Raw genomic sequence first — 22757 nt, forward strand, 5'->3', positions numbered from 1 at the left:
AAGCTTGTCAGTCACTGACCTTTGGTGGAGTAGGTATGGAGGCTCCGTGTAGATCCAGGGACAAGAGAGGGGCTTCAGATCCTGGTAACCACCTCAGGTTATGGTTTTCAGTGTTTTTGTGTGTGTGTGTGTGTGTGTGTGTGTGTGTGTAGAGAGAGGGGGGGAGGGAGAGGCTGCAAGTTGGTGTTAGGAATCTTGGTTGCTCTCCACCTTTTTTTTTTTTTTAAAGGCAGCCATCTTATTTTCTGAGAAAGGGTCCCTCATTGAACCTGAAACTGCCCAATTTAGCTAGACTGGCTGTCCAGTGAGCTGAGAGATCTACCTGTCTCTGCACACACCCAGCACTGCAATTATAGGCATGTGCCACCATGTTTGCCTTCTAGGTGAATGCTAAGGATCTAAACTCGGGTTTATGCTTGGATAGCAGTTACTTTATCCATTGAGCCAACTCCTCAGCCAGTCTTGCACATGATGTTCATGTCTGTGAAAGGACACAGGGTTTCTGTTTTGAAGAGAAACAGGCTTGAGACATACCACGGCCTGTACCCTCCCCTTGATTCTCACTGCGGTCCCTGTGACTGCCTTTGGGGCCTTGGGTACTATAGCAGGACACTGTTGGACTGTGACTTACATGATGCCCAGAATGTTCATTCCCAGGATTCTTTGCTGATTCTACATTCTGAATGTACCAAACACTGGGCATCTGGTGGGTTGGAAGGTTCTGGGTTTCACCTTGCTCTGGGGCATGGGAGAAAAATATAACCTCACTTTTCCTCGAGACACTTTCACTTTGTAAACTCATGTTCAAGTTTTGTCCAGCATAGGCAAACCAGTGTCAGCAGATGGGTGGTAGTGCAAAGGCCATGTGTGACAAGTGCTACAACCAGATGACCACAATGGGATGGTGTGGAATACCATAGGGTACTCTATAGGGGCAGAGGTTCATAGGTGAGAATCATCCTGGAAGGCTGACAGCACTGGGTGTGAGGGGACAGAATGGTAGACAGGAACTTGGCCCCTTCGGGGAACAAAGGTTTGCCAGAGTCTCAAGCAGGTAGTCATCAGTGTAGACCAGAAAGGGCTGGATGAAGAGAAGCGGGGCAAATGATGCCAATCCCTTTTTCTTCTAGACCCAGCGCCCCATCCAGACCAGCTGTCCTTGACGGACAAACCTAGTTTCCCAGCTGCTCAGCAGCTCCTGAGCCAGGCAGGCTCCAGCAACCCTCCTGGTGGAGCATCAGCCCCCTTGGCCCCATCTTCCCCTCCTGTGACTACTGTAATCCCTGCAGCACCAGCCACCAGCACCGTGCCAGAGTCAGCAGCAGGGACTGCCATGCAGGCAGGAGGTCCAGGGACTCATCAAGGACCAGCCAGTGTTCATGAGACCCCCCAGCCACTGGCAGAGACACACTATACCCAAAGTGCTGCCCAGCCCCTTAGTACTGGCCAAGGACCTTGCACTCCAGCTCTGGAAGCCTCTCGCTGCTCCACAGGTCTGGGGGAGCCCATCTCAACCAGGGAGGTCAGCACGCAAGGAGAGACCCTGTCTGCTTCAGTGCCAGAGCCCAGCCCTCCCACTGGGGCCACACAATCTGTACCGGGTCAGCCACCAACCCCATTGCCCATCACAGTGGGGACTATCAGTCTGGCAGCTCCCCAGCTCCCCAGTCCCCCTCTGGGGCCTACTGCCCCACCACCACCCTCAGCCTTGGAATCTGATGGGGAAGGGCCACCCCCTAGGGTGGGCTTCGTGGACAACACCATCAAAAGTCTGGATGAGAAACTGCGGACTCTGCTCTATCAGGAGCATGTGCCCACCTCCTCAGCCTCGGCTGGGACCCCCATGGAGGCAAGCGATAGAGACTTCACCCTGGAGCCCCTGCGAGGAGACCTTCCCTCAGCCTTGAGTGACAAGACCCCAAGCCTCACCCAGCAGACCCAGCCCTCAGTGAGTAGTTTGATTCACCCCAGTACCCACTCCCTGGCCATGGCTGGAGGCAGATAGGCATCCCAGCTATGCCTGACTGGCTGTCTTGGTGACTACCCATGGTATGTGGTGCCAAGCAGTTCAGCTCAGTTGTTCATCTGGAGGAGGCAGGGCAGGCCAGAGACAGTTCTAGTCATAGAGGTAGCAGATCATTGGTTTAAGATTTAGTTACTGAGACATTGATAAGCCAAGCTCACAATTCTCCCCCTTTTCTGTTTTTCTTCTTTTAGTTGGAAAAGTCAGAAACAGCCCCTGCAGGATGGGCCCTGGGCCAGCGGGAACAGGGTGCATCTTCTCCAATGACAGGTAACATCTCAAGATCAAAGTAGTACAGGCTACACTCCGCAGGTACCACAGGCCTCCTGGAAACCAGAGCCTTCGTACCCTCATTCTTTCAGGGATGAAACAGCCCATCAAGTTTCAGAAGGAACTGTTCTTACAATCCAAAGAAAGAGTCCTGTCTGGGAATGTGAGCTAGGATAAGGGAGGGGTGTACTAGGGCCCTGTAAAAAACATATCTAGGCCCCCAACTCCCTGATGACTGGGCAGCTAAGGATAAAGAGAAAGGGGGTGGGGCTAGAACCCACTGCTTTCTTCCTCTGTGGTAGCTGTGCATCTTGAGGGGAACTCTTACTTAGGTTCATGGGTTTGGAGGGGTGTGTAGAGGTCAGAGAATAACTTGTAGCCATTAGCTCCCTCCTTTGATCATGAGGATCTTGAGAATCCTCTTAGATCATTAGACTTAGTGGCAAGTACTTTAACCCACTGAGCTATCTCACCAGCCCTTTTTTCTTCTGAGATAGCTGTGTAGCCCAGGCTGGCCTTGCGCTTGCCTTGATCCCTGCCTCTGCCTTCCTAGTTGCTCAGATCACATGGTTCTTGATTTGTTATCAAACATTTGAGTCTGATCTACTTTCTAAGGTGCCAGGGCTCCTCACCAGATTTCGTGGGGATCAGCAGAATAAGTGTTATGAGCCAGCTGGACCTGGCAAAGGCAACTCCATGTTGTCAGTAGCAGGTGACCCCTCAGGTCTGAACTGCCTTGGCTGTGAGAGATGCAGTCCAGCTCCACCTGGTGGACCCAAGAGGCAGCTGTGTTGGTTTCTGGGCTAGTGCTTCAGGGGGTTGGGGGCAGCTCTTCAGTTGATCTAACCCAGTGCCAGCCTTGAGCTAAGGTCTCCATCCCAGATCATTTATTTAAAAGGTAATGGAGCCTCTGTATCCTGTAAGGGGTATTACCTGCAACCACAAATCCATACTCTTCTCAGAGTAGGGGGGTTGTTTCAAAAGGCTGACTGATGATCCAGGTCTAGATGGGTGAACTTTTTTTTTTTAAGACAGGGTTTCTCTGTGTGGCCCTGGCTGTCCTGGAGCTCACCTTGTTCACCAGGCTGTCCTTGAACTTTGAGATCCCCCTGTTTCTGCTTCCCAAGTGCTGAGATTAAAGGTGTGCACCACCACACCTGACCCAAAACAGGTGAACGTCATAACAGGCACAGAAATAGACGGAATTCCGTTGGTACTGAGGGCCTATCACGAGGTATGCAAAGATGAAGAAGGGGATCAAGTGCTGCCCACAACTTGGAGAAATAATAACAGAGACCGGATTTGGGTCTCCTTTGGAATATGAGGTTCCTATATAGAGTATACAAGGCACACTTGTGTGAGTCCATGTGTCAGTCTGTGGTTTGTCTTGATGTATAGTGACTCCCCAGTACCCCATGGAAACTTCTTTGGTGTCTGTGCTCTCCCCTCCCCCATCCCAGGTAGCATGTGGCCCAACTCTGGCCCTAGCCTGCCAATGACTTCCCACATCAGTGGAAAGGGTCTCTTTGCTCACACATACTTCCTAGCTGGGATTTTTCTCCTTAGCTCTTCAAAGCAGCCTAAGGAGGCTTGCCAGAAACATAGTACTATCCCCACTCTAAAAACAGAGTACTAGGGGAATGATTGTGTGTGTGTGTGTGTGTGTGTGTGTGTGTGTGTGTGTGTGTGTGTAGCAGGCATTCCTTATGCCCCACTAAGTAGAGTTAGGATCTGCTCCACAGCATTCTCTGAGGTCTTCCTAAAGCCAGAGGCATCTAGGAAAAGAACATCAGGGTACAGATTGTCCAAAATAAGAGTAGTCCACCTGACACATCATACGTCTTCCCTTCCTCAGGCTGGTGGCTGTTTCCCAGGACATGATGTCCCCAAGATGCCACAGATAGGGTACCACAGTGCATTCTCAGTCTTCAGAGCCCCTGGAATGTCAGCCCTCCCTGTCCAGTGGCCATACCCCCACTGTGTGGGCCTCTGGGCTGTGAGCCATCCCTTACTGTCCTCTCCCCAGCTTCAGTAATGCTGTCGTGTCCCTACAGCAGAGTCATCTTCCAGCAACACACTGGGCTGCGACAGTGACACAGGGCAGGTGGCCTCGGACTCCCCCACAGCACCCAGTGTCCCCCAGGTAAAGGAGACTCTTAACATGCACTTAGCCAGAAGGGGGCAGGGAATTCTGGTTCTCACTGACTCTTCATTTCTGTTCCTTCCTCAGGATGCCTCCGTTTCTTCCATCCCTACACACATGGATCCCAAAGATCAGAACAGTAGTGTTCCCAGAGAAGCCTTGGTGGCACCCATGCAGAGTTACCCAGGGACCTTCACAGAAGGCAGCCCGGCCCAGCTGCGTGGCGCCCGGGACTCCGGGTCACCTCATAAGCGTCCTGGGCAGCAGGACAGCAGTTCACCGGCCAAAACTGTGGGCCGCTTCTCTGTGGTCAGCACTCAGGATGAGTGGACTCTGGCTTCACCTCACAGCCTGCGGTACTCTGCTCCACCTGATGTCTACCTGGATGAGATCCCCTCTAGCCCTGAGGTGAAGTTGGCAGTGCGGCGGGTACAGACAGCCTCCTCCATCGAAGTTGGCGTAGAGGAGCCTGCCTCCAGTGACTCTGGGGATGAATGCCCAAGAAGGAGGACCCAGGTGCAGAAGCAGTCCTCCCTGCCGGGTAGTGGTGGTGTAGCAAGTGACTTTGTGAAGAAGGCCACTGCCTTCCTGCACAGATCTTCAAGGGCTGGCTCGCTGGGCCCTGAGACACCCAGCAGGGCAGGTGTGAAGGTCCCTACCATCAGCATCACCTCTTTCCACTCCCAGTCATCCTATATCAGCAGTGACAATGACTCGGAGTTTGAGGATGCAGACATAAAGAAGGAACTGCGCAGTCTTCGGGAAAAGTACGTTTTAGAGGGTGTGGCTCACCTAGCCAGAGTGGGTCTCACCCAGCCAGCACAGGGAGGGGATGGTAGCCAACATGGATGGGGAGGACTCATCTAGCCAGCCTGCACCTAGTCAGTTCTTTTGGATGGAGTTTAGATCTAGCCGTGGGGTGTCTACTGGTGGGCTCTAGTCAGGGTAATGGGGCAGTGGAGAGGCCAGTTAACTCTTACCCTCCAAGCAGAGGCCCCATCTAGGATGTCTTTGCACTGGTGCAGCCACGCTCTGCCACTTGCGTGACTATCGTAGGCTCTTGCTGTATGTGCTAGGATCAGGAGACCTGCATCTTCTTCAGATTTTTTTCCTCACCTCCTTCCTTCTCTATTGATTGGCCCATCTCTCCCTGTCCCAGAGTATCTCTCAGCTTACCTCTCACCCAGGAAGTACTCACTCTGCCCCTCTATGATCATGGGTCACTAATACCCTGAGCTACCCTTCAAGGTGGGAGGGTAGAACTTGAGGGAGGAGCTCCTGGAGTGTGGCTCATGAGAACCCATCAGTGGCTGAAAAGCAGAGATTTGCTTCAACTGTCTAAATGAGCTCAGGAGCTACAGGTGCCTTGAGAGAGGAGGAGACACTGAGAATGCAAAGATTCTGAGCAGGGGAGTGGGGGCATGAAGACTGCCAGTCTTGGGGCTATTAGCAAGGTGGTCCCAAGTGACCATAGCGGAACGTCTGTTGAAGTGAGGAAATGGAGGAGCGGGCACCACTTGAAACCTCCGAACAGATCTCTGCTCTGAATCTGAAAGGAGTCTGCTGACCCCAACAGACCCACAGGCAGACAGCCTTCCTCTGTAAATGCTTCTATCTCTCCTTAAATTTGCAGGGAGAAAATCACTTCTACTCTGTTATTGGTTGGTTTGTGTGTGCGTGTGCGTGTGTGTGAATGAATGTTCATGTGTGTTTGCACTAGTATGCATACACTTGTGTATGCAAATCAAGGGATTAGAGAGGCCAAGATCAGGCGTCTCATTACTTCCCCCCTTAGTTTTAAGACCGAGTATCTCACTGAACCTGGGTTCACAAATTTGTCTAGACTTCCTGGCCAGGTTACCATAAGCATCCTCCTGTCTCTTCCTCCCCAGTACTGGGGTTACAGGTGTGCCGGGGTTACAGGTATGACAGGGTTACTGGTATGACAGGGTTACTGGTGTGCCAGGATTATAGATGCGCCAGAATTATAGGTGTGCTGGGGTTACAGATGTGCCAGGTTTATAGGTATGACAGGGTTATAGGTGTGCCAGGATTACAGGTGTGCCAGGGTTACAGGTGTGTCACGATTACAGATGTGCCGAGATTACAGGTGTGATGAGGACCCAAATTCAGATCCTCATGCTTTCATGGCAGGCACTTTACTCAATGGGTCTTTGATATTTTTTTATTTTTATTTATTTACTCATTTTTTTATTTTAGGTAAAGAAAGTCTTTTTAAAAAAACTTAGAGAGCAAGGCTTAACACCTCTCCTATATTTCTAGTACTCTGGAGGCCGAGCTAAAAGGATTGCAGAAAACTCAAGACTAGCCTAGGCTACATATTGAGCCCCAAGACAGCCAGGGATACATAGGGAAATCCTGTCTTAAACAAAAGATTGGCTCCCATTGAAGATGTAGGGGGGAGGTTAGTATTTGTCTTTTCATTTTTTAACTGAAAAAAACACCTCTATTTTCAACATAAGGGCTAGAGGAAGGAGGCTGGGGCCCATGTCAGAGTGATAATAGCAGGTCTCCTAAGTACAGTGAAGTTTAGCTCCTACCATGGCAGGAGGCTAGCAGGGGAGATGTTACCATCTCCCATAGGTCCCAGCAGGGACCTGTATTCTTCCTTTTGCTGTCCTGGAGACTGCCCTGCCCACACCCTGTTCTATCTGCAGTCTACCTGCACCATAACCATGATGGTAGCCCTCTGCAGTAGATATAGTGGAACTGTTCGTCGGTTGCATGTCTTATACAGTGCTGGTCATTCTCTAAATCATTTTCCCTCTTCCTGGTTGCCTTTCGTGAGGGAAAATAATACACCTTGTCCTGATGTGCCCTAATAAACAGAGGTAACCATCTGTGCATGGTGCTGCACACTGTAATCCCAGCACTTGAAGGTAGAGTCAGGAGAATGGTAGTCTTGGTTCTGGGCATCTGCTAATTTTCTGCCTGTACCAATGTCAAAGGGCTTTCAGGGAAAGCAGAAGTGTAGGTGTGGAAGGATCCATGCTTCCTTGGCTATTGAGACAGTTTAATGATCGTGAGTCTGTGTGTCTGAAAACTTGACTTATGTGTTCCCACCTGGCTTAGATGGTGCCATTGAAAGCCTGTAGGCAAGCCAGCACTTCTTGTGCTGATGCAGCCTAGCCTTTCCCTGAAGGAGAAGCCCACCTGCCCTGCCTCCTCTCTCCTGCTCCAGGCACCTGAAGGAAATCTCGGAGCTACAGAGCCAGCAGAAGCAGGAGATTGAAGCCCTGTACCGACGCTTGGGCAAGCCGCTCCCTCCCAATGTGGGGTTCTTCCACACCGCACCCCCTATGGGCCGCAGGAGAAAAACCAGCAAGGGCAAATTGAAGGCTGGCAAGCTACTGAACCCCCTGGTGCAACAGCTCAAGGTCGTGGCCTCCAGCACAGGTCTGCTGCTTCTACGGGAAGGCTGTACCTGGGCTGAGGAGGGAGGGTACTGGGGGACCCCAAGTTAGCCTGAGAGGCTGGCTCTGGGTTGGTATAGTATCTCCTGACCTAAAAGAATTTGGGGTTTTCTGTTCTTTTTCCTGGATCTCCTTATACTGGAGGTGGGAGTCTCAGCAAGGCCAGGGAAGCCCCAGGCCTCCGCTCTAGTGCCAATAGAAAGGCCCTATAACTCAGGCACACATCAGCCCCTGCTCGCCGATGTGGTCCGGAGGCTGCCTTTGCAGGCAGTGAGAGGATGGGCTGTTCTCCAGGCCTTGCAATGGTGGTACCCAGTCCCTGGTGCTGCAGAGGTTGGACACCAGGCAGCCCTCTTTGCATGTTAGGGTTCCCTTGAGGCCCCTAGAGTTGTAGTTCAGGGTGCACTCTGAGGGGGTGGGGGGATCCGCAAACCCCAATTTCCAAACATGAGAGATGAGAAGGCACTACTGAATGACCTGCATGCACTCCCTAATTGTGAAACCACTACACAAGTGTTGTAAACACAGTGCCAATCCCAAAGCTAAGGGGAGGCTCTGTGGTGACATGTGCACAGGCCATGCCGTTTTTGAGCCCACGTCCATTACCTGCCACTTACTTGCACAGCATAGGTCTGGCCCAGCACTGGGACTTGGTAAGGGGGGACACTTTCTTTGGTTGGCCCCAGCACTTCAGACTAGGAGCTTGTCTGTATACTGGTTTTCTGCAAGAGACTCAACTTCCCCAAGGTCACCCAGCAGAGAGCAGGAAGCCAACCCAGCCACACCCTTCCCTGCCCAGTGGCGCCTCATGGTGCCTGTCACCTCTTCTCCCCCGCCTCGCCCAGGTCATTTGTCTGACTCCAGCAGAGACCCTCCCACTAAGGACCCTGCCCACGCCAGCACGCCCCCGGGCACCAAGGCAGTTCAGACCCAGCAGCCCTGCTCCGTTCGGGCCTCTCTGTCCACAGACATCTGCTCCGGTTTAGCCAGTGACGGAGGCGGAGCGCGTGGCCAAGGTGATTTCCAGCTTGCCTGTCTCCACGCATGTGCCAGCCACGTAGGGCCTCAGTGGTGTCCAAGAGCACGCCTGTATGTGTAGAAGGGGTCAGAGCTACAGCTAAGGCTGCTCAGCAGCTTTATAAAAACAAACCAAAATAGGAGAAATTTGTAAAGGTGTAGTCTTTGGATACAAAGAATGGAATTGCCCCGCCAATGTAAGCGGCTCAGAGGCAGGTGATGGGTTGCTAAAGTGGACCTCAGGAAGTAGCCATGACTAGGAGGGATCAGCCCGATGACTGGGGAGGGGGCGGGGCCTGGCATCTTGCTGTGTTCTGCGATGCCTGTTCCTAGGAGGCCCTGGCTACCCTGCCCTGCCTGCTTCCCACAGCAGAGCCAGACGGTGCTAAACACCGGGTCCTTCCAAAGTCCACGGGACGGCTAGGGGACAAGGGCTCAGCTCTCAGGCTGGGATGTCTGCTCATCACTGCCAAGGACGGCAGCAGCTGCTCGATAAGGCGCTTTCCTGTCCTCACCATCTCTGTCCAGAGAAATCATGGTGACCGATAAAGGTGCCCCACCTGCCCCACCCCTCCTCCTCCGGGCCGCTTCTCTTCTGCTCCTACTGTTGCCTCCTCCCATTCTGTGGTCAGTGGCTTTGGTGCTTGGGCTGGGCTAGATGGAGCCGTTGATGTTAAGTTACAAGGCTGGTGTGGCTGTTGGTGTGGAGGAGGAATCGCAGCAACCTATACTTTATAAGTGTCTCTCTGTTTTCTTCCCTTTATATTCATTTGCAGGCTGGACGGTTTACCACCCAACGTCTGAGAGAGGGGCCTATAAGTCTAGTAGCAAGCCTCGTGCTCGATTCCTCAGTGGACCCGTATCTGTGTCCATCTGTCTGTATTTGTTCTTTTGTATTTTCCCACCTCCTAGCCCTCGGTTTCTTCCCTCCCCTACCCCGTCTTCATTACCTCTCATACATTTCATAGGATGCCACTCCAACCCCTAAAAGTCACCTCCTCCATGCAGAAGGTGGACCCCACAAGTCTTTCCTATTGCACAAGGTGTCCATAGTCACCCAACTCCAGACAGCTGTGTGCATGCTCTTGGCTGCATCCCGGCACCAAAATCATGTGCAACAGTGTACCTACCTCCGCCACGGCCTCTCCATCCCACACATGCCAGCCATTCCGCACCCCTCCTGTCACCTCATTTATTTTCTTTTCCTCTGTTGAACGTAGTTTTCTTTTCTGTTGCAATTGTGGCCAGTACACATGTCTGCTGTCTCCCAGTTCCAATGACAACAAAAAGACAACCCCAGCCTTCTCCAGATACCCACTGTGTCACACATGTACCTAAACTCCCACCACATGCATGTAGCAGACTTATATAGCCCTAATGTCTCTGGAAGGTGTGACTTCTGTGTAGGGCCAAAGCCCAGCACCCAGCTCTGTCTCCATCCTCTTTCCCATTCCCTGCATGTGGAGATGCTAAGAATGTGCTTCAGGGGTGTTGGGGGTAATAGATCAGTGGCAGAGCACTTGTCTAGCATGCAAAAGAAAGGCCCTGGGTCCTTTTCTAACCCCTGCACTGCAAAACAAAGAATTTGCTACAGCTAGGGCTTCCTTGTCCTCAACCCCATCATACAGGGAGGACTCATCTCCTCTGCCATTTCTCCCTACTCTCTCCTAACTCCAACTCAAAAAGATGCTAGACACCTGCCCCGTTCCACATAGCTCTTGCATTGGAACCTACATCCTGCCTGGGTCCCTGTTATCTCCCACCTGGCTGGAGCACTCTGCTCCAAAGTCTTCAGCTAACCCATGTGACATCAGGGATATGAAGCCAGTGAGGCAGCTCCTCCACCTTCCACCAGACTCACACAGTGCCAGTCTCTCTCACAGGCCCTGGGACCGGTTTCTAGTGCCCAGGAGTGACCACCTACTGGGACAGATTCACCATGGCGTGATTTATTTTTAACCCTCATAATGATTGGCAGATCCAAAGCTGTGGAGCTTTTAGGTTTTTGTCTTTTTTAATAGGGAAAAAAAAGGAGCTTTTTGACAATCGGATTGGAGATACTGGTTTGGGGCACATGACTTTTTGCTTGTACAATAAAGATACATTGTGCTTGTGGGGACTTAGAGGCCATTAGGAACTATTGCCACTCCCTACTCTTTGCATCAGAGACACACAGTAGGTCATCCTTTTCAAGGTGGATGGGTCAAGGGCACATGGCTATGTGCAAGTACCAGGGGCTTCTTGGCATCTTCTTCTCTGTTCAGTAGTCTGTCCATTTCTGACACAGTGACATCTAGCTTGCAGTGTGTCTCTAGCTTCTGGTCAGTTGTTGAGCAGAAGATGAGAAGGGCTGGGAGAGCTCCTCCTGCCAGCCTCATTCTGACCCTTGCTTGCCTGAGGCCTCTCCTGCTGTGTCTTGTGGGCCCACAGCTCACATGAGGATGGTCACCAGGTGTGATAGCAACTGTCCCCAGGGCAGAGCACATGGTAATTTGTCACAGTGATTACAGTCATGAGAGCAGTTTTCTTATCTCAGGTCATGTTTTTAAATGGTGTTCACTGGCTTTACTGTGAGTTATTTGCCTGAGATTAAAATACGCATGCACGCACACACACACACACACACACACACACACACACTCACACACGGGAGGGGGGTAGGGGGGGACCAGAGAGAAGAAACATACAGTTGCCAGATGGTTTCAGGTGTGGTGCTGCCTGTGCGTAATTTGCTGGTTCTTAGCCTGGCCTGCCAAACCAAACTGGACTGGCTCAGCATTCTCTGGCCCCTACACCTACTCAAGTGGCTGTCAGGCAGGTCCCAGGTGAGACCCTACTCTGGCCTCTCTCACTGTGATTCATTGTGATACACAGTAGGGAGAGTCTTGTGCTAGCCCACTCTGTGGAAATGAAAACCCAAAGGCCCTTTTATCCTGCATGCTTCTGGCCTCTGAGCTTTAGGGATCCAGGCCTCTCGCTAAGATGTCTATTTGTCTGTCTGTGTGATGGTTTCTGGATAACCTGCAGAGTGTCCTGAAGAGATGTGAGCCTGGAGTGTCCGGGGAGAGCAGTGCTTCTTCCTGGGCATGAGAGGACAAGTAGCAGAAGGAGGGAGCCTGGCCAAGAGCCTGAGGGGAGAGGAGGACTTTCGGGACAGAGTGTGCAGGTGGCTGCTAAGATGTGTACTTACCTCTATGAAGCTTCGTGATTAGGGATGACCTTAATCAACCTAGAGTTTCAGCTCATAGCTTTGATGTGTGACACCCCAACTTCCTAGAGACAGGCTCTAGGGAAACAATATTCTTGAAACTTTAAGTACCGAAAGATCTGGGCTTCCATGAAGCCCAGAGAAGGAAAACAAGCCCCTGAAGGGCAGGTTGAGCTCAGGTCACTGGGTGAGCTGGAAGACCTGTCTCTGGTGGAGCCAGGCAGAGCAATAGAGGGCTCCAAAGGCAGATTTGAACCTGAGACAAGGAGCAGGTAGAGATAGGCCGTGGGTAGAGAGACTTTGTCTTAGTCAGTGTTCTATTGCTGTAAAAAGACACCATGACCACAAAAATTCTTATAAAACATTTGATCGGGGCTTGCTTAGAGTCCCAGAGTTTCAGAGTTACCAGCATGGCAGGGAACATAGCAGCACACAGGCAGACGTGGTACTGGAGAAGTAGTTGTGAGTTCTGTATCTGGATCTGCAGACAGCAGGAAGAGAGAGACACCAGGCCTGGCTTGGGCGCTTTTTTAAAATGTATTTATTTATTAATTTTGTATATAGTGTTCTGCCTGCATGTAGGCCAGAAGAGGTCACCAGATCCCATTACAGATGGTTGTGAGCCAATATGTGGTTGCTGGGAATTAAACTCAAGACCTCTGGAAGAGCAGACAGTGTTCTTAACCACTGAACCATCTCTCCAACCCCTCCCATTTATCTATCTATCTATCTATCTATCTATCTATCTATCTATCTATCTATCTACTTACCTACCTATCTGGCTTAGGCTTTTGAAACCCCAAAGCCTATTTCCAATGGCACATTTCCTCCCACATGGCCACATCTACTCCAACAAGATCACACCTCCTAATCCTTCTCAAGTAGTGCCACTCCTTGATAAGTAAGCTTTCAAATATATGAGTCTACAGGGACCATTGTTATTCGAACCACTGCCAGCCTCCAAGGAGTGTGGATCCTAAATCAGTTCCCTTCTTCCAGCTTGGGTAGGGTCCTGGACCCAATGGTGCACTTGCTTGTCCCTCTCTGTGTTAAACAGTGCCACCATGCTTATCCTAAAAAACAATAGAACAGAGAAGAGGTGTGAACCAAAACCCAAGGCCACGCTTGGGCTTCTGTTGGTGAGAAACTGTCGGTACAGCCTACTGAGACACTTCTTTTGTGTCTGACCCATGCTCAGGCAGGCATGGTCACGTTTCTTTCTGTGGGTTAAACATGAGATCTCATGGTATATCACTTCATCGTGTTCTCATTTGCCTCGAGTCTGTTTCATGGACCCTCTTAAGCCCTCCCAGCCCTCTTCCACTTTTGAATTGTTCTTATCTCTTACTAGTGAGAGAAAATACAGTGAGGTCCCCAACAGGGCACAAGAGAGGCCGAATCCACACACTGTTGCCCAGGCTTACCACTGAGGGCTGTGAACGTAGACATGCTAGCTCCCTGCTCTGTAAGACCCAGGGATATTGCAGTTCAAAGCCAACTTAAGGCGCCCTGCACTGAACTGAGGCATCTTGTTTCTGAACTGAGGCTTCGTGGGTAGTTTTGAGTTATTTTCTCTGCTTGAGAATATTATCCCTTATAGAAACACCTCTGGGAGAATTTTACCTTTGACATCAGGGTAGGGTATGTGGAGGGCCTGTGGACAATAGTTAGAACTGGCCTGCGGGAGGTTCAGATGGGGCTAAACCATCTGGACTGGCTACAAGGAGCTGGGCAGGAGCTACTTTGTACCACGAGGGCTGACTCCCTGAGGAGGTCTGTTCTTATGAACCTCATCAATATTTGAATACTAAGATGCAGAGAACAGATGTGAGGGTTTGCTCCAGGCTGCAGCCACTCCTAGTCTTTTCATCTGAGCTCCCCATCTGCCATGCTTGAGAAGTCCTTGTTGCCAGCTTAAGAAATCCTTAGGACCTAAGGCCCTAAGGGTGGTGGCTGTAGACTGTGGAAAGGATGTGCATGGTTTGAACCAGCTTGTTATGCAGAGACCTCACCTCACTGCAGGGATGAGTAGGGTATCAGAGGAGACCAGGATGGGATTGGTTGAAGCCCGCCTGCCTCTGGCTGGCTTGATTACTCACCTAGTGCCATCCTGGGGAGCAGGAGCCTGCCAGTCCCTATCCTGGTGCAGTAGAGGTGGGGGCCAACTTCGCTCACCAGATGCCCAAAGCAGAGATGGTATTTGTGGTTACTGAGAGCCATGTATGAATATGCAGTGCTATTGGCATGGTTCTGGATAACCCCCCCCCCCCAAGGCTCTGCATCAATGCAGAGAGCAATGTGGACATAGAATGACAAACACTGACCGGTTTGTCTAGAGGCTGGTTCTGTGTACCCTGGTCATCTGGGGCCAGGCCAGGAAGGATATAGAGGATGGGAGCTAATGACCATGGTCACCTAAGACAGCCACAGCCAGTTCATCTAGTATACTATGAACTATGACAGTAGCCAGGACTGAGTCCCACATCCATAGCCCCTTTTCCTCCAAAAGTAAACTGAGATTCCATCCTTGCAACACATGTTATCTTCCAGATTCCTCCTGCTTATCTCTTCTTTCTATTTGAAAATTGAACTACTCAACAAAACGCCTCATTTTCCCCCCCACTATAGCCTCGGAGACCATATAGAATAAACTTAAAGTCCATTGCATTTGGGCTTCATGAACTCTGGCCAAGGGGTGGCCAGCACTGACGCACTATCCCCCAGGGTGAGAGTACCAGTGCTTCTAAAAAAAGTTTTAAGTGTTCAGATTTCCCAAACCTCTAGACTGGCTGACTGGTGAGTGAGCCAGTGCTGTGGGTGAGACCACTCCCCTCCTGGGGGAATCTGTTTAGGACTGGGGGATCTAAGGGCTGGAGTACAGACCTGTTATGCTAGTGTGGCTTTGCCAAGTGACCTTGGGGAAGTCTGAGCTCTTCCTTGCCAGTTATAGCTATAGGTTAAGATAGAATGGTGGCACCTACTCTAGCCCAGGCTGGCCCTGGGTTCCTGGGTTACTCCACTCCTCTAAACACTGCCAGATGTCACATTCTGTATGTTGTCTACCTGACCCTAGGTGGGCTCAGGGCAGTGGGGCTAGACCTGCTTAGTGGTGGTCCAGTAAGGATGCTTCTCATGCCCTTGGGGAAAGTGAGCCTGTAGAAAAGAGGCACAGTGTCTCCCCAAATTTATATTAACCCCAAGACAGATTCTAATATTCCTGCTAGGTGTCCCTGTATGACCTGGTCCAAGGCAGCCATCTGGGATCCAGAATTGGCCTCAGACCTGCAAAACAATGTATCTTTTTGCACTTGGAAAACCTCTGGTGGCCTTGGTGGCCAGCCCAGGCTGAGCCTGGCTCCATTCAGGGACCCCATGGCTGACTTTCAATGGGTTCCCCTGCCTCAACCAGTGGGGCTCCTAAAGGCCTGGTGTTTAAAACCCAAGCAGTGTGATTTGCAACTTTTTTTTTTTTTTTTGGTTTGTTTTTCTGCTTTTCTTTTTTCTTTCTCTTTTTCTGGAATATGCTTTTAGAGACAAAACACTTCTCCCTGAAGCTTGGAGGCTTGCCCTGGCACCCCTGCCTCCTCAGCGAAGTCCATGAGAGCCTGCACACGAACTCTGGGGATGTCACCCTGTTTTCCCAGGCCAGGCTGGCCTTCCTCTCCGACTGCTGCCTGTGTCTGTCCCCCCTGCACACTGATGACTTTTGCTTACATGTGGTAGCGTGATCGGTGTGTGCTGTTCTGCCTAACCCTGTGGTCTTGTGTCCTTTGTTCTTCCCTTACAGGGTCAGCCCTGAAGCGTCTCTGCCTAGGCAAAGAACACAGCAGTAGTAATTATCTGGGTTTTTTTTAACCTCCTCTGTCCCCTCTCATTGCATGGGCTTTGTCGTGGCTAACGCGCATCAGGGCCTCCCACGAAAGTGTGGCCTGCTCTGCCCCTGACCCACAGGGCTCTGCTTTGCTTCTGCCTGTCTGGATAGCTCCTCCCTCCCAGCTCCTCTTTGTGTCTCCATGGCTCCTACAGTTTGTGCTATCTTGCCAGTCACCTCTTATTAGGCTTGTCCTTCTCTACAGTGTCCATATATTGCCGTTTATTAATTGGGATCTTTTCCAAAACCATAGGCATCAGTGTTTCTTTGAAGTGCTAATGATGAATGTTTCCCTGAGGAGGGATACCAAGGCTGAATGGGTATTAGTCAACCTGGGCCGCTGACACACACACCCCTTTGCTCTTCCTTGTCTGTTTATTTTTAATTTTCCCACTCCTGTTTTTTCTGGCTGAAAACCTCATATAGCAATAGCTGTCTGTTGAATCTCATCACTAACGTGTAGTTCTTTGTCCGTGCTTCCCATCACTGGCCACTAAAGTTCACTACATTTTGGAACAGCTTGCTTGAAGAGATGGTCATTAGCTGTTTGGGTTTTTTTTTTTGGTGGGTGTATTTTGAGGGGTGTATAGACATTTTAAATTGGCTTATTCAAAATTGCTAGGTGGGATTGTGTGCTTTGGGAGGGTAAGGAGAGGAGGAGACAATTCAAGTCCTGTGCTGGCCGTTCAAACAGTCTCTCAGCAAATCAGCCAAGCTCTCTAATCTGGAGGCTGGTTCCCAGCTCCCTGCCTCGTGGTATCACCTAGCTACGGTTTGGAGGGTATGGGGCCTGCCCAAGGGACTGTGGGTATGATAGCTTTCATTCCCACCTTCCCAAATGCGCTGACAAGAAAAGGCACCATTTCCTTATCTTGAGTTCCAAACTGTTAAGCAATCAGAATGCACAAGAACACAATGAACAATCTGTCCAGGGGTTCTGGGAAACTGGTGGTGGTGCTCATTTCTTGAGCAATCTGAAAAGGAATCCTGAGAACCTGACCCCATCCTTGGGATGCCAGTGTCCATGTGTGTCAGGTTGTGCCCACATGTCTGGTTATGGGTAGCATGAACTACCCAAGCTCTCACATGTGAATCTAATGGGACATGTTGTGGTAGGCCTAGGGTAAACTCTTAATGGAGACTGTCAACTGTTCAGGGTCCTCTTCCCTGGACTATCTTTAAAAACTAAACCACTTTAAAAAAACTGGCACAGCCCAGTCATCCATAGCCTACAGGGTCTTCATGGTGTCTAACGCCAGGTAGCAAAGCCCTCTGATGCAGACCACCTCTTGAAGCAAGGTGTTGCTTGGGCAGAGTAGGCCATTGATTGTCCCAGCCATCATGTGAGAATGACTGTGGCCAGCCTGTCAGTGGTGCTAGGTGAGTGTGTGGCGTCACCAATCCTGGCCTATATGACTCCCCAGGGTCTTCCACCAGCAGCCTGGCCCCAGGCCCTGAGCCAGGTCCCCAGCCCACCCTGCACGTCCAGGCGCAGGTGAACAACAGCAACAACAAGAAAGGCACCTTCACGGATGATCTTCACAAGCTGGTGGATGAGTGGACGACAAAGACAGTGGGGGCGGCGCAAGTGAAACCCACGCTCAACCAGCTGAAGCAGACACAGAAACTGCATGACATGGAGGCCTCTGGAGAGGCTCGGGCTGTGAGTGATCATGGGCACTGGCTCTACCGGGAGGGATATGCTAGTGTAGGCATGGTGGCTGTGGCCATGAGCCATTGCCAAAATCCTGGATGTCAGATGGCAAATCATGCTAAATACTTGGCTTTCGAGGTCAGGGTTCATCTTGTCCAAAAGAATTAGGCCTTTGACCCTGTAATGATTAGGAGGTGAGAGTGACTTCTAGTGGTCCTTGTGACCAGCAGGAGACAGGTTGAGTCTGTGACTCTAGAACTCAGGTACACCAGAATTCCTGAGCTAGATAGCCAAAGTCTGCCAACATCCTCATTGTGGACAGACACACCTCCATCTGCATGATGTCCGTCTGTCTCCAGGCTATAGAAAGGGCAGATGTACCTCATTCCTGAGTGGGAGCTGCATTCAAGTGGGACCAACATGGTCCAGGGCAAATAGCCCACCCTCGAAGGTGTTGGCACATAATAAGATTTTGGCAGAGCTAGCTGTAGGAGTGCCCCCACTTTTCCAGCTTTCTGGAGGAGTGTGTGGAAGATTGCTGTTATTTCTACTTTAAATGCTTCATAAAGTTTATGGGTGAATCCATCTGGGCTAAGGGATCGTGTGGGTGTTATTTTCAGGGTGGAAAACATCCCTCTGCGAACTTGTGCTTTGAAACACATGGAATTGGAGGGCTATGGTGAATATCGCGTACCTCAGCCTGCACTGTAGGAGTTGCTGGTAGAACTCAGTACACATCTTTCTCTGGTAGAAGGCTTGCCTTAGGAATCCTGTTTCTTTTACAGTTCTAATACCATTTGGGTGTTCTGTCACATCTTGACAATTTTTTTTTTTTAATTTTGTTTCTCTGGTAATTGCTGCCTTGTCCCTAAATTCACCCAGACTTTCAAATTTGTTACCATGTAATCACTTGTAGCAAGCAGTGTGCTTGATCCCCCAGCCCTGTGTCATTCCCAGGTTGGTCATTTCTGACTCCTCAGTTCTCTAAATGTCTGTCCTTCCTTGGATTCCTGCCGTTTGTCCTTATCTCTTAAGGTTTTGTTAATTCCATGAGCCATTTTAAAGAACTATGTCTTCGATGGTATTCTTTGTTGTGCATTTCATTCATTTGTAACATTGTTTCTGTCTCTGACTGAACTTTCTAGAAAGATTCTTAGGCTCCACTGTGAGTCAATGGCAGAGTTAGGAGGATGCTGGATTGGGTTCCCAGCACTAGAGTAAGAAAGAAAAACTTCTCAATGTGGCTAGGCCATTGATTCTGGTACCTCAAAGCCTATGGTCCTGCTAAATTCACTTGTTAGGCCACTCCTGTGGGTTTCTGTGGGCACAATCTTGTCATTCGCAGATATATAGTTTTTCTTTCCTTGTTTCATCTTGGCTGGGTTCCCTTGTTGTATTGATCAGAAGCATGAAGGAGCCTTGGGGGAAAGCCTAATGCCACCCCTCTATAGGTATGGCTTCTGGCTCCATAGAGGTCTTCACTGCTGAGCATGCCTTCTGTAAAGGGTTGTGGGGACTGGGGAGCATCCATTATGCCAGAACCTGGAACTCTAGTATAGCCCTTCCAGTGGGGTTTATCCTGGAGTGAGATGGAACTGGAGCCCGCTGGACTGTGATATTAAACCTTTTATAGTTACTGTCTTCAGTTTCCCATGTATTTTGTTTAGGACACTGTAGGCTGCCAGTTCTTGGTCTCTCTTGCTGCAGTTATATTCCAGTTCTGTCTTTAGAGGTGCCCCTTCTGGAAGCCATCAGCTTCTTCCCTTACCTCAAAGGCTAATGTACCTGAGAAACCAGAGGGCTGCCCCCGAGTCCCTGCCTCCTGGACTGTTGTAGTTGCCTCATGTTACTCGGCCACCAAAGCAGATGCCATGGTGTCCACTGGGTGGAAATGTGTGGGTCAGTCCTATGCCTGCTCACACCTTGCAGGTTCTGCTCCAAACATACTCTGACTGGTACACAGCTGGAGCTCGTGGCTCACAGGTACCTAGGCCTCCGTGCAGTGAGCAGGGGAGGGAGGACAGCCATTTCCCATCTCTACACTTGGACAACACAAGGAGATCAACTGACTGCAGCCCCTCTGTGCCTTCCTCTTTGTTTCTGTGTCTCCTAGACAACTGTGCCTCGAGCAGGAGTGGCGACATCATGTCTGGCCCCAGTACCTGGCCCTCTGTCCACCACAGCCATTCCTGGAGCCACCCCAGCTCTGCCTGTGCCCATACCAGGTACTGTCCACTCCAGCCTCTCAGGCCTTCCTTGTGCACTGCCTCTGTGTCAGTATGGAGGCCTGCTCCCTGTTCCTGTGTCCTGGGGACCCTGGGTGGCCTCGGGGAGCCCAGAGGGGTCTTGGAGCAGTCAGAGCCCCACTCAGGTCCCTGTGCTCCCAGTGTTTTTACGGCCACCTGTTATCAGCACACCAGGCCCCCGGCTGCACATCATGTAGCCTCCTTCCCTGCCCCTGGCCAAATGGAACACTCTGAAGCGTATGGAAGAACCCAGTTGTGGTTTGGCCTCCTCATGACTCCTTCACATGGGCACAAGGCACAGAGCCCCAGCCGAAGCCCAGGGGGCATGAGAGGGACAGCAAGACACTTTCCCTGCTGCCTCAGACCCCATCACCCTTAGGTTCCTACAGTTCTCACACCCACCGCCTGTCCTTGCGAGAGGATTAGAACCTCGTCATCCCCCTGCAGCAGCTCAGTGCCTTGAATCCCAGCTTTACTGTTTCCTGATGGAAATACATACTTAAAAAGGCCATTGATCCGCAAAACTGAATTTCATTACAGTTGACCTGTGCGTTGCTGTCTCCACTGTGTTATGTTGCCGAGATGGGATTGGGGCACAGATTTGAAGGGAATAGCTAGTTAGAGTGTAAAAGCCTTCTTAAACAGAAACAAAGGGAACGCTGACAATGTGACCTGCAAATGCTGGATAGGCCCAGCTCAGCTCTTGATAGAGTGGGGTCACTCTGGGTGTCTTCAGTAACAGAGCCACAGGGTTAACCTGAAGTTGTTCTCCCTGTGAGGAATGTCACCAGCTTTGTTGAGCCATGAGGATCCTGCCAGGCAAATGCCCTGATAGCCAGCAGGCCATTGTAAGTACCACACAGACAAACACCACCTTCCAGCTCAGGGGTACCACTCACTTTCTTCCTTTTCCATGGTTTTCACAGAGGCCTCTGCTCTGCCCACCCTACCCTGCAAATTCCTCTCCAGGCCATCCTCAGGCCGGCCTACTGAGGGGCGGAGCATTTCTGGAGGTTTCCATGACCCTGGTCTAGGAGGGTGGGGAGATGAAAGCTCCCTGACCCCCTCTGGGTGAATATTTTCTGCCTCCAGTTGGAGGGTGGGCTGCTTGAGGTGACCCCTGCTGTGAACTGTACAGATCAGCTGTACCCAGGAGAGCCAGCTAAATTATTTTGGTTTAAATACACTATTCCATCGATTCGGTTAGAATTGAATTTTCAGGGGACTGTGCAGGGGCTTCTAACTGGCCACAGTGCTGCAATAAGAGATGTAGATTCTCTGAGTTCAGTCTGAACACCACACAGGCCCACTTAGCAAAGTGGAGCCTGCATCCTCTCACTCCTCTTGCACCCGAGTCCTTTCCTACTATGGCAGTGCTAGTGGCATGGGGTCCCCAAGAGTCTGTATGTGTGAAGGAGAAAAATAAACGTTTGCTTGAAAATACTGTGAAATAGCAGCTTTTTTCTTGTTCTCTATTCATCTCAAAGCCAAGCTGACTGGCCTTGTAGAAGATAGTTACAGGTGACCTAGGAGGGCCTGGCCTAGCCTCTGCTTGGAGCCATGTGTCCTGGTCCCCAGAGGATGGAGCTCACAGAGCTGGGGTTGCCTGGTGCTCAGCCCTGGTACTGCTGGGTGTGGCCTGGAACCTGGCATTGCGGCCTACTTTGCAGCCTGTTGTCTGGTCTGCAAGCCACTGTGCATCGGCAGGCATTGCTTTCAGGTAGAAAGGTGACCCTCACAGAAGGCAGCCTGCAATTCCAATCTCATCACAACTAGCACTGGGTCCTAGAAAGCCCAGGTTGTATGAGTCATAGGAACTCCTGGTCCCCCTCCTTCGTGGTTGGTGGGGCTTCTCTTTCAGGTTCTTGAGCTTGTTGAATAGAGTTGGACAAGGCCCAGCCAAGCTCGCATGAGAGGCAGTGGCCTTCCTGAGAAGCCCAGAGCATTATGAAAGATACTGGTTTAGGGAAAGGACCTGCCCTGTGGTGGTTCAGCAAACCCTTTGGGTTATTGTGTGCCCTGTAGACTTGGTCTGGACAAAATGAGACTCATCCTGCTACAGGTGCTGTCTCAAGATACAGCACCAGGCTTGCTGCTTCTGTTTAGACCCCTAAAGCTGTATCACTGTGCCTTCCTTATCTTGGCACTGGCGCTCAGCAGAAGCAGAAATTGAGCGTCACTGTTTTCTCCAGGGCCAGCTTAATCCAGAATGGTCCAGTGGAACAGGGGTGAGTCCTTGTCTTTCTGGGCTTACACAGTCATTGCCAAGTGTCTGGCTATTCTTAGACGATATCCAGGTGGCAGTCAGCCCAGCTCTGTGCAGAGAACAGGGCTGTCTGTACAGTGCATAGCCATCTAACTGGCATGGCTCTGACCCTACCCTTCTTCCTTTGCTTTAGAGGCTCCTGGGAAAGGGACCAGGTGCCTAAGCAGGGCTGTGTGCACAGGCACCAGGGCCCAGCCTTAGGTGAGAGGCCAGTGCCTCGGAGGTCTGTAGTGAGCTGTGGCCATTTTGTTTTCTAGATCCTGAGAGTGAAAAACCCGACTGAGCCGGCCCTACACCAGGCCCACACTGCACCATCCAGGCGAAGAAGCAGCAGACCCCAGGGCAGCCACTCCTCTAGTCCATTCACGCTGTTTTGTAACCACTTTCTAACCATTTTTTTATTCACAATTGGAAACACAAATGTAATGCAAGAATAAAACATATTTTGGGGGAGACAGGACTTTGGTATTTCAAACTTCCTCCTTTCCATCGGTCCTCTAGACAGGCAGTAGGTAGAGCAAAGAGTTGGAGAGAGGTCTGCCAGCCCATTCTCTACAAATCCCTGGAGGTTCCTCACACAGTGTCCCTTCTCAGATACAGCTTACCCAGCTCCATGTCACATGGT

The 22757-nt window shown here is 50.8% G+C and overlaps 1 protein-coding gene across 9 annotated transcripts in view; it reads left to right on the forward strand.

The window, feature by feature from the left end:
• The window catches only part of WNK2 (WNK lysine deficient protein kinase 2), a 102028-nt gene extending 79436 nt beyond the window's left edge, over positions 1 to 22592 (forward strand). For 3 of the 9 annotated variants that reach the window (XM_080929439.1, XM_080929446.1, XM_080929441.1), the window contains 10 exons: positions 1131 to 1948; positions 2218 to 2293; positions 4348 to 4436; positions 4524 to 5203; positions 7639 to 7853; positions 8716 to 8886; positions 9664 to 9762; positions 15883 to 15927; positions 17391 to 17629; positions 19734 to 22352. In XM_080929439.1, coding sequence (XP_080785565.1) covers positions 1131 to 1948; positions 2218 to 2293; positions 4348 to 4436; positions 4524 to 5203; positions 7639 to 7853; positions 8716 to 8886; positions 9664 to 9762; positions 15883 to 15927; positions 17391 to 17629; positions 19734 to 20063 — 2762 coding nt within the window. In that variant the 3' untranslated portion in view covers positions 20064 to 22352. Of the gene's footprint in view, positions 1 to 1130; positions 1949 to 2217; positions 2294 to 4347; positions 4437 to 4523; positions 5204 to 7638; positions 7854 to 8715; positions 8887 to 9663; positions 9763 to 15882; positions 15928 to 17390; positions 17630 to 19733; positions 22353 to 22389 lie in introns of those variants that run through there. The other 6 variants (XM_080929444.1, XM_080929440.1, XM_080929447.1 and 3 more) reach the window with 6 other exon arrangements.
• Positions 22593 to 22757: the final 165 nt, after the last annotated feature.

This window comes from Micromys minutus, assembly GCF_963924665.1.
Source record: "Micromys minutus genome assembly, chromosome: 1".
Lineage (NCBI taxonomy): Eukaryota > Metazoa > Chordata > Mammalia > Rodentia > Muridae > Micromys > Micromys minutus.